Genomic DNA, 11,652 nt, shown 5'->3' on the forward strand with positions numbered 1-11,652 from the left:
ATACGACTGATTGTTGTCCTATGGACAGAGTCTCCCACCTCAGCTGTAGATCTCTGCAGTTCATCCAGAGTGATCATGGGCCTCTTGGCTGCATCTCTGATCAGTCTTCTCCTTGTATGAGCTGAAAGTTTAGAGGGACGGTCAGGTCTTGGTAGATTTGCAGTGGTCTGATACTCCTTCCATTTCAATATTATCGCTTGCACAGTGCTCCTTGGGATGTTTAAAGCTTGGGAAATCTTTTTGTATCCAAATCCGGCTTTAAACTTCTTCACAACAGTATCTCGGACCTGCCTGGTGTGTTCCTTGTTCTTCATGATGCTCTCTGCGCTTTTAACGGACCTCTGAGACTATCACAGTGCAGGTGCATTTATACGGAGACTTGATTACACACAGGTGGATTGTATTTATCATCATTAGTCATTTAGGTCAACATTGGATCATTCAGAGATCCTCACTGAACTTCTGGAGAGAGTTTGCTGCACTGAAAGTAAAGAGGCTGAATAAATTTGCACGCCCAATTTTTCGGTTTTTGATTTGTTAAAAGAGTTTGAAATATCCAATAAATGTCGTTCCACTTCATGATTGTGTCCCACTTGTTGTTGATTCTTCACACAAAAATACAGTTTTATATCTTTATGTTTGAAGCCTGAAATGTGGCAAAAGGTCGCAAAGTTCAAGGGGGCTGAATACTTTCGCAAGGCACTGTATGTTAGGTTCTGGCCTATACCCTATGTGTCCAACTCGTGGTAAACAAACAAACATCCAATAAACATCACATCAGTGATAATACTTACCAGTAATTCACCATCAACACCATTTCCGTTGTTGATGGTTTCCTCTCATCCTAATCCAGGGAATGTTTAACATGTTAATGTACAGGCAGTAGGCCGATAAGTCTAGAATCCAAAGGAAATATCGCTGTAATCCAGACGGTGCAACCCAATGCTCTCTCCATCCTCCTGAAGTGTGAACTCATTCACTACTCCCTGCAAGTTCCAACGCATTGGATTGGTGTAGACTCGGGTTAGAGGAACAGTCATTTCCTTTCCATGCAGGGAAGTGAACAAGTGTGAGATTATTGGGACACAGCCACAGATTCAAGTGACACAATAGTGAACCAGAGCAATATTCAGTGTAGGTGCCAAGCTACGGTAAAGCCCTCGGTGTCGTCCTGAAATGAACTGGCATGGAACCGAAACTGAATTTCACTGTTTTATTCCTTTTGATGATTCGCTGACACAATAATGAAATGGACTGATATTCAGTCGGGGATCCAGGCTAGAATTGAGCAGGACACAGCATGCAGGATGACACAGCATAGGAGAACAGAGAGAAACAGGTTACAGGAAATAAAGGCTTTAGAAACATCATCATGCATCCTTTCTCCTCAGTCCCCCTTACACATACATATAGAGTTACACTCTTAGAAAACAGGGTTCTAAAAGGGTTCTTCGGCAGTCCCCATAGGAGAATCCCTTTCGGTTCCAGGTAGAACCCTTTTTGGTTCCAGGTAGAACACTTTTGAGTTCCATGTAGAACCCTCTGAGGAAAAGGTTCTACATGGAGCCCCAAAAGGTTCTACCTGGAACCATAAAGGGTTCTTCAAAGGGCTCTCCTATGTGGACAGCCAAAGAACCGTTTTAGGTTCTAGACAGCACATTTTACTCTAAGAGTGTAGACATCATCACAATTTCAATGAATGATCTGTTTTCCAGTCACATTTAAAAAATAAGTCCATTATATTCGCCCTTCCTCGATATCAATGAATAACCTGAAAGATAAGTGACAATAAATACGTGGTCCGTTTTCATCAAGTTTGACTCATCACTCTGACGGAAGACATCATGAAGACTTTGGGTTGTGTCAAATGTGTAAGAGCTGAGTCGTCAAGTGTAAGAGCTGTGTCGTCAAGTGTAAGAGCTGTGTCGTCAAGTGTAAGAGCTGTGTCGTCAAGTGTAGGAGCTGTGTTGTCAAGTGTAAGAGCTGTGTCGTCAAGTGTAAGAGCTGTGTCGTCAAGTGTAAGAGCTGTGTCGTCAAGTGTAAGAGCTGTGTCGTCAAGTGTAAGAGCTGCGTCGTCAAGTGTAAGAGCTGTGTCGTCAAGTGTAAGAGCTGTGTCGTCAAGTGTAAGAGCTGCGTCGTCAAGTGTAAGAGCTGTGTCGTCAAGTGTAAGAGCTGTGTCGTCAAGTGTAAGAGCTGTGTCGTCAAGTGTAAGAGCTGCGTCGTCAAGTGTAAGAGCTGTGTCGTCAAGTGTAAGAGCTGTGTCGTCAAGTGTAAGAGCTGCGTCGTCAAGTGTAAGAGCTGTGTCGTCAAGTGTAAGAGCTGTGTCGTCAAGTGCAAGAGCTGTGTCGTCAAGTGTAAGAGGAGCTGAATGCTAGACTGGTTAGATGACAGCTTGTAATAGCGATGACAGGTTGGGGAAAACTGAAGACAGTTCATGTAATAACCATTTATGGCTGTGAAGGAAATCAATCTGGTTATTTGCTGTCCCCTGAAATCCATCAAAGGTGACGTCACTCACAGGACAATATATAAACGTTCAACTTGGTTCATAACAATCATGTCTTCTGATCTGGCTCGAGACGAACACGCACATTTGAAGAAAACACATAACTGAATTGTTGGTTTGTTTGGGGAGAGATGCAAGTGCACTTTACACTCAGGGTTCTATGTAGTCTCCTGGTTTCTACACGTACAGTACAGGACTTTGAGAGTGTCAGTGTGTTCCTGAGCCATTGTTGACCCCATACCTCCTGCATTTAAGTAACAGATGGCCAGGAGAGCAGGGTGAGACATCCATGGACAGGGTGATCTGTAAACTCTGCTTCCTCAGTACAGTGGTAGTCCCAGACAGACCCTTCCTCAGTACAGTGGTAGTCCCAGACAGACCCTTCCCGAGGGGGACCGGTAGGCCATAGTTGGGGGCTATACCTGCTGGAAGTCTGTCCCAAAGTGTCTGATCTGTGCGTCAGTCATAGACAGGTAGGTAGTTCTCATTCTGGGAGAATACTGCAGGAGGAAGGAACAAAACACACCTTAGATCCCATAACTGTGTGAAAGAAAAATGGTTTCAATCAAATCAATCAATCAAACTTTGAAACATTTTCAGACATTTGTTTTGATTAGGAGGTGCTAGGTGGTGGGTAAGTTAGAGAGTCGTGCGACTCAGTGTTCTGAACTACAAGGTAGTTAAAGTCGGCAGGACACAGGTCACGGGTGAAGGGGCGTGTGGCCGAAATTTGGGTTAGTGGCGGGAGGGCACATCACATGAAAAGTTCCACTCACAGGTTAACACACTGAGGACACAACATCGCCAGAGGTTAGAGGTCACAGAGCTTAGAGAGGTCACATTGGGGTCAGGACCAAACGAGCTAATAATGTGGGTTAATAACGGGTTAATAATGGTCAGTCTCCTTCCGGAGGTGTAGGGTTACAAAAGCAATAATTAGAACTAAGAACTAGAACTAAGAACTAGAACTAAGAATTACAAGTAAGACTTAGAACCACCTCTTATTAGACGGGCGGAAGGAGAATGAGAGCGGTACAACAAAGGAAACTATCCTCCTTAACAAAGGAAAGGGAGTGTAAAGGTACAGTAAGGTTGTGTGTAGTGTATCCTCCTTAACAAAGGAAAGGGAGTGTAAAGGTACAGTAAGGTTGTGTGTAGTGTATCCTCCTTAACAAAGGAAAGGGAGTGTAAAGGTACAGTAAGGTTGTGTGTAGTGTATCCTCCTTAACAAAGGAAAGGCAGTGTAAAGGTACAGTAAGGTTGTGTGTAGTGTATCCTCCTTAACAAAGGAAGGGGAGTGTAAAGGTACAGTAAGGTTGTGTGTAGTGTATCCTCCTTAACAAAGGAAAGGGAGTGTAAAGGTACAGTAAGGTTGTGTGTAGTGTATCCTCCTTAACAAAGGAAAGGGAGTGTAAAGGTACAGTAAGGTTGTGTGTAGTGTATCCTCCTTAACAAAGGAAAGGGAGTGTAAAGGTACAGTAAGGTTGTGTGTAGTGTATCCTCCTTAACAAAGGAAAGGGAGTGTAAAGGTACACAGTAAGGTTGTGTGTAGTGTATCCTCCTTAACAAAGGAAAGGGAGTGTAAAGGTACAGTAAGGTTGTGTGTAGTGTATCCTCCTTAACAAAGGAAAGGCAGTGTAAAGGTACAGTAAGGTTGTGTGTAGTGTATCCTCCTTAACAAAGGAAAGGGAGTGTAAAGGTACAGTAAGGTTGTGTGTAGTGTATCCTCCTTAACAAAGGAAAGGCAGTGTAAAGGTACAGTAAGGTTGTGTGTAGTGTATCCTCCTTAACAAAGGAAAGGGAGTGTAAAGGTACAGTAAGGTTGTGTGTAGTGTATCCTCCTTAACAAAGGAAAGGGAGTGTAAAGGTACAGTAAGGTTGTGTGTAGTGTATCCTCCTTAACAAAGGAAGGGGAGTGTAAAGGTACAGTAAGGTTGTGTGTAGTGTATCCTCCTTAACAAAGGAAGGGGAGTGTAAAGGTACAGTAAGGTTGTGTGTAGTGTATCCTCCTTAACAAAGGAAGGGGAGTGTAAAGGTACAGTAAGGTTGTGTGTAGTGTATCCTCCTTAACAAAGGAAGGGGAGTGTAAAGGTACAGTAAGGTTGTGTGTAGTGTATCCTCCTTAACAAAGGAAGGGGAGTGTAAAGGTACAGTAAGGTTGTGTGTAGTGTATCCTCCTTAACAAAGGAAAGGGAGTGTAAAGGTACAGTAAGGTTGTGTGTAGTGTATCCTCCTTAACAAAGGAAAGGGAGTGTAAAGGTACACAGTAAGGTTGTGTGTAGTGTATCCTCCTTAACAAAGGAAAGGGAGTGTAAAGGTACAGTAAGGTTGTGTGTAGTGTATCCTCCTTAACAAAGGAAAGGGAGTGTAAAGGTACAGTAAGGTTGTGTGTAGTGTATCCTCCTTAACAAAGGAAAGGCAGTGTAAAGGTACAGTAAGGTTGTGTGTAGTGTATCCTCCTTAACAAAGGAAAGGCAGTGTAAAGGTACAGTAAGGTTGTGTGTAGTGTATCCTCCTTAACAAAGGAAAGGGAGTGTAAAGGTACAGTAAGGTTGTGTGTAGTGTATCCTCCTTAACAAAGGAAAGGGAGTGTAAAGGTACAGTAAGGTTGTGTGTAGTGTATCCTCCTTAACAAAGGAAAGGGAGTGTAAAGGTACAGTAAGGTTGTGTGTAGTGTATCCTCCTTAACAAAGGAAGGGGAGTGTAAAGGTACAGTAAGGTTGTGTGTAGTGTATCCTCCTTAACAAAGGAAGGGGAGTGTAAAGGTACAGTAAGGTTGTGTGTAGTGTATCCTCCTTAACAAAGGAAGGGGAGTGTAAAGGTACAGTAAGGTTGTGTGTAGTGTATCCTCCTTAACAAAGGAAAGGGAGTGTAAAGGTACAGTAAGGTTGTGTGTAGTGTATCCTCCTTAACAAAGGAAGGGGAGTGTAAAGGTACAGTAAGGTTGTGTGTAGTGTATCCTCCTTAACAAAGGAAAGGGGAGTGTAAAGGTACAGTAAGGTTGTGTGTAGTGTATCCTCCTTAACAAAGGAAAGGGAGTGTAAAGGTACAGTAAGGTTGTGTGTAGTGTATCCTCCTTAACAAAGGAAGTGGAGTGTAAAGGTACAGTAAGGTTGTGTGTAGTGTATCCTCCTTAACAAAGGAAAGGGGAGTGTAAAGGTACAGTAAGGTTGTGTGTAGTGTATCCTCCTTAACAAAGGAAAGGGAGTGTAAAGGTACAGTAAGGTTGTGTGTAGTGTATCCTCCTTAACAAAGGAAAGGGAGTGTAAAGGTACAGTAAGGTTGTGTGCAGTGTATCCTCCTTAACAAAGGAAAGGCAGTGTAAAGGTACAGTAAGGTTGTGTGTAGTGTATCCTCCTTAACAAAGGAAAGGGAGTGTAAAGGTACAGTAAGGTTGTGTGTAGTGTATCCTCCTTAACAAAGGAAGGGGAGTGTAAAGGTACAGTAAGGTTGTGTGTAGTGTATCCTCCTTAACAAAGGAAAGGGAGTGTAAAGGTACAGTAAGGTTGTGTGTAGTGTATCCTCCTTAACAAAGGAAAGGGAGTGTAAAGGTACAGTAAGGTTGTGTGTAGTGTATCCTCCTTAACAAAGGAAAGGGAGTGTAAAGGTACAGTAAGGTTGTGTGTAGTGTATCCTCCTTAACAAAGGAAAGGCAGTGTAAATGTACAGTAAGGTTGTGTGTAGTGTATCCTCCTTAACAAAGGAAAGGCAGTGTAAAGGTACACAGTAAGGTTGTGTGTAGTGTATCCTCCTTAACAAAGGAAGGGGAGTGTAAAGGTACAGTAAGGTTGTGTGTAGTGTATCCTCCTTAACAAAGGAAAGGGAGAGTAAAGGTACAGTAAGGTTGTGTGTAGTGTATCCTCCTTAACAAAGGAAAGGGAGTGTAAAGGTACAGTAAGGTTGTGTGTAGTGTATCCTCCTTAACAAAGGAAAGGCAGTGTAAAGGTACAGTAAGGTTGTGTGTAGTGTATCCTCCTTAACAAAGGAAAGGCAGTGTAAAGGTACAGTAAGGTTGTGTGTAGTGTATCCTCCTTAACAAAGGAAAGGGAGTGTAAAGGTACAGTAAGGTTGTGTGTAGTGTATCCTCCTTAACAAAGGAAAGGGAGTGTAAAGGTACAGTAAGGTTGTGTGTAGTGTATCCTCCTTAACAAAGGAAAGGGAGTGTAAAGGTACAGTAAGGTTGTGTGTAGTGTATCCTCCTTAACAAAGGAAAGGGAGTGTAAAGGTACAGTAAGGTTGTGTGTAGTGTATCCTCCTTAACAAAGGAAAGGGAGTGTAAAGGTACAGTAAGGTTGTGTGTAGTGTATCCTCCTTAACAAAGGAAGGGGAGTGTAAAGGTACAGTAAGGTTGTGTGTAGTGTATCCTCCTTAACAAAGGAAAGGGAGTGTAAAGGTACAGTAAGGTTGTGTGTAGTGTATCCTCCTTAACAAAGGAAAGGCAGTGTAAAGGTACAGTAAGGTTGTGTGTAGTGTATCCTCCTTAACAAAGGAAAGGGAGTGTAAAGGTACAGTAAGGTTGTGTGTAGTGTATCCTCCTTAACAAAGGAAAGGGAGTGTAAAGGTACAGTAAGGTTGTGTGTAGTGTATCCTCCTTAACAAAGGAAAGGGAGTGTAAAGGTACAGTAAGGTTGTGTGTAGTGTATCCTCCTTAACAAAGGAAAGGGAGTGTAAAGGTACAGTAAGGTTGTGTGTAGTGTATCCTCCTTAACAAAGGAAAGGGAGTGTAAAGGTACAGTAAGGTTGTGTGTAGTGTATCCTCCTTAACAAAGGAAGGGGAGTGTAAAGGTACAGTAAGGTTGTGTGTAGTGTATCCTCCTTAACAAAGGAAAGGGAGTGTAAAGGTACAGTAAGGTTGTGTGTAGTGTATCCTCCTTAACAAAGGAAAGGCAGTGTAAAGGTACAGTAAGGTTGTGTGTAGTGTATCCTCCTTAACAAAGGAAAGGGAGTGTAAAGGTACACAGTAAGGTTGTGTGTAGTGTATCCTCCTTAACAAAGGAAAGGGGAGTGTAAAGGTACAGTAAGGTTGTGTGCAGTGTACAACAGAACACTTACTGTTTCTAAATGTCTGCGGGTAACAGAAAAGATAAAAAATTAAGTTAGAAGCAAAATATGAGTAAGATGTCTGGCTAGGATTGTAAAAATGTCAAAGTGTTCTTAAAGACAGCATGAAGAGATATGTTAGGTTCTGGCCCATACCCTATATGGTAGATGTAGAAAAACCAGAAGGCCAGTATGATTGGCACACAAACAGGTTTTCGTCTCTGTCATTCGTACCAAAAATATTATATTTTTACAATATAGGATGGACAACTGCATATTGGCAACGGCTTAAAAACATCCAGTGGAATATATAACGCTTCATGAATAAATAGGTTCCATCGATCCACATAAATCCACATCTGAATTGGATCTGTTTAAAAGACAGCTTCCTAGCATCTCGTCCCACTTGTTTCCGGATGCCAGAGACTGACCCTGTGTGTTAGCGGTAGCATCTTGTCCCACTTGTTTCCTGATGCCAGAGACTGACCCTGTGTGTTAGCGGTATCATCTAGTCCCACTTGTTTCCTGATGCCAGAGACTGACCCTGTGTGTTAGCGGTAGCATCTTGTCCCACTTGTTTCCTGATGCCAGAGACTGACCCTGTGTGTTAGCGGTAGCATCTTGTCCCACTTGTTTCCTGATGCCAGAGACTGACCCTGTGTGTTATCAGCAGTATCATTTATTAAACAGCGGCTGACATTGTAGCTGTTCAGTTCTAATAACACCCCCACTGGGCCTCTCCTCTCATGGCAGGGTATACAGCACACCCTGTGTTCTGTAGAACAAGAAGTGCTCTTGTCTTGAATTCTGTGCAGACTTAAGTGCTCTGTAGTCTCCCTTGCACGCGTGTGTCTGTGTGTAAGAAGAGACTAAGTGTTCTGACTCTGAAGAGTTTGATTCTCTCCCTGCACACAGCAGCACTACAACAATGGTTCTGATTCACAGCAACATCCTGTAACATTACCAGTCAGATCATACTGTAACATTACTAGTCAGGTCATACTGTAACATTACCAGTCAGATCATACTGTAACATTACTAGTCAGGTCATACTGTAACATTACCAGTCAGATCATACTGTAACATTACTAGTCAGGTCATACTGTAACATTACCAGTCAGATCATACTGTAACATTACTAGTCAGGTCATACTGTAACATTACTAGTCAGGTCATACTGTAACATTACCAGTCAGATCATACTGTAACATTACTAGTCAGGTCATACTGTAACATTACCAGTCAGGTCATACTGTAACATTACCAGTCAGATCATACTGTAACATTACTAGTCAGGTCATACTGTAACATTACCAGTCAGGTCATACTGTAACATTACCAGTCGGTCATACTGTAACATTTCCAGTCGGTCATACTGTAACATTACCAGTCAGGTCATACTGTAACATTACCAGTCAGGTCATACTGTAACATTACCAGTCGGTCATACTGTAACATTACCAGTCAGGTCATACTGTAACATTACCAGTCAGGTCATACTGTAACATTACCAGTCGGTCATACTGTAACATTACCAGTCAGGCCATACTGTAACATTACAGTAGCATCTCTCTACGGTCATTAGCAGGCTAGCATCTCTCTACGGTCATTAGCAGGCTATCCTCTCTCTACGGTCAGTAGCAGGTTAGCCTCTCCCTAGGGTCATTAGTAGGCTAGCATCTATCTACGGTCATTAGCAGGCTAGCCTCTCTCTAGGGTCATTAGCAGGCTAGCCTCTCTCTAGGGTCATTAGTAGGCTAGCCTCTCTCTAGGGTCATTAGCAGGCTAGCCTCTCTCTAGGGTCATTAGTAGGCTAGCCTTTCTCTAGGGTAATTAGCAGGCTATCCTCTCTCTATGCTCATTAGCAGGCTAGCCTCTCTCTAGGGTCATTAGTAGGCTAGCCTTTCTCTAGGGTCATTAGCAGGCTATCCTCTCTCTATGCTCATTAGCAGGCTAGCCTCTCTCTAGGGTCATTAGTAGGCTAGCCTCTCTCTAGGGTCATTAGCAGGCTATCCTCTCTCTACGCGCATTAGCAGGCTAGCCTCTCTCTAGGGTCATTAGCAGGCTAGCCTCTCTCTACGCTCATTAGCAGGCTATCCCCTCTCTACGCTCATTAGCAGGCTAGCCTCTCTCTAGGGTCATTAGCAGGCTAGCATCTCTCTACGGTCATTAGCAGGCCTGCATCAGAGCATCAGGCCAAATAATGGCACAAGGGAGAAGAGCGTGTACTGTTTTGTCGGTATTTCAGTCCATGACCAGCAGAGAGCAGTCTTTCACCATAATGTGCAGTGGAAGGGCCAATCCCAAATCAACCCTAGTGGAAATCTGAGAGTATTTTATTGGTATAAGCAATATGACGCAACGTCCAGATAGCCTATCAGATAGCAAGGTGGATCACAAGTGCATAGGGCGCAGGTTTTAGGAGACGATTTAGGACTGGGCCAATTATCTGGACCAGACGCTCTTATCCAGAGAGATTTACAGGAGCAATTAGGGTTAAGTGCCTTGCTCAAGGGCACATCAAATAGTCAGCTCAGAGATTTGAACCAGTGACCTTACGGTTACTGGCCCAACACTCTTAACCGCTAGGCTACCTGCCTCCCACAGGAGGTTTCTGTCAGGTTGTGGATACTGTACGGTAGACACAGTGAAGGCAGCAGGGTGTCTTGGAGAATGTCTGTGGTCCTTCAGTACAATATGTGTTAGTGTTGATGCCATTATCTAACAAGGGGACCTGTCTGGTCTCTGGCTCTACACACAGTAACTCTATACATGAGTGTGTCTGTGGTCCCTCAGTAGAACGGAGCGCTGTTAATGTTAATGTCAGTGACATCATCACACGAGGGACCTGGCCTCTAATGTTAGTGGCCAACGCACCGAGGGTGGCGGGGATCCCCTCCCGATCAGAGGAACGTTCTCATAACGAGGGTTCCCTCCAAACAGCATGGACTGATTCCTATGGGAGAGAGACATTGGGAAGAGGAGAAAGAGAGAGTGAGGGGGGGGTGGAGAGAGAGAGAGAGAGAGAGAGAGAGAGAGATAGAGAGAGAGAGGATGTAGAGAGAGAGGAGAGAGAAAGAGAGAGAGAGAAACAGACAGAAAGAGAGAGTGAGGGGAGGTGGAGAGAGAGAGAGAGAGAAAGAGAGGGGATGTAGAGAGAGGAGAGAGAAAGAGAGAGTGAGAGAAACAGACAGAAAGAGAGAGTGAGGGGGGTTGGAGAGAGAGAGAGAGAGAGAGAGAGAGAGAGAGAGAGAGAGAGAGAGAGAGAGGGGATGTAGAGAAAGAGGAGAGAGACAGAGAGAGTGAGAGAGGGAGTGAGAGAGGGAGAGAAAGAGTGAGAGTGAGAGAAAGAGAAACAGAGAGAGAGTCAACTTATCTGATAAAACAAACACAGTGCTGCTTATTCCAGACACACACACATGGACACAGATACGGACAGGGACACGCAGACACATGGACACAGATACGGACAGGGACACGCAGACACATGGGCACAGATACGGACAGGGACACGCAGACCTGGACACAGATACGGACAGGGACACGCAGATCTGGACACAGATACGGACAGGGACACGCAGACCTGGACACAGATACGGACAGGGACACGCAGACCTGGACACAGATACGGACAGGGACACGCAGACCTGGACACAGATACGGACAGGGACACGCAGACCTGGACACAGATACGGACAGGGACACGCAGACCTGGACACAGATACGGACAGGGACACGCAGACACATGGACATAGATACGGACAGGGACACGCAGACACATGGACACAGACATGGACAGGGACACGCAAACACATGGACACAGATACGGACAGGGACACGCAGACACATGGACACAGATACGGACAGGGACACGCAGATCTGGACACAGATACGGACAGGGACACGCAGACCTGGACACAGATACGGACAGGGACACGCAGACCTGGACACAGATACGGACAGGGACACGCAGACACATGGACACAGACATGGACAGGGACACGCAGACACATGGACATAGATACGGACAGGGACACGCAGACACATGGACACAGACATGGACACGCAGACACATGAACATAGATACGGACAGGGACACGCAGACA

General features: G+C 44.4%; 1 protein-coding gene across 2 annotated transcripts in view; it reads right to left on the reverse strand.

The window, feature by feature from the left end:
- Positions 1–659: 659 nt before the first annotated feature.
- LOC118936529 (protein tweety homolog 2-like) overlaps positions 660–11,652 on the reverse strand; it is a 76,286-nt gene continuing 65,293 nt past the window's right edge. The window contains exons 13-15 of one of the 2 annotated variants that reach the window (XM_036941966.1): positions 10,424–10,502; positions 7,559–7,571; positions 660–3,006 (exon numbers count right to left, since the gene is read on the reverse strand). In XM_036941966.1, coding sequence (XP_036797861.1) covers positions 2,966–3,006; positions 7,559–7,571; positions 10,424–10,502 — 133 coding nt within the window. In that variant the 3' untranslated portion in view covers positions 660–2,965. The remainder of the gene's footprint in view (positions 3,007–7,558; positions 7,572–10,423; positions 10,503–11,652) is intronic. The other variant, XM_036941965.1, reaches the window with a different exon arrangement.

Source organism: Oncorhynchus mykiss, chromosome 13 (assembly GCF_013265735.2).
Source record: "Oncorhynchus mykiss isolate Arlee chromosome 13, USDA_OmykA_1.1, whole genome shotgun sequence".
Taxonomy (NCBI): domain Eukaryota; kingdom Metazoa; phylum Chordata; class Actinopteri; order Salmoniformes; family Salmonidae; genus Oncorhynchus; species Oncorhynchus mykiss.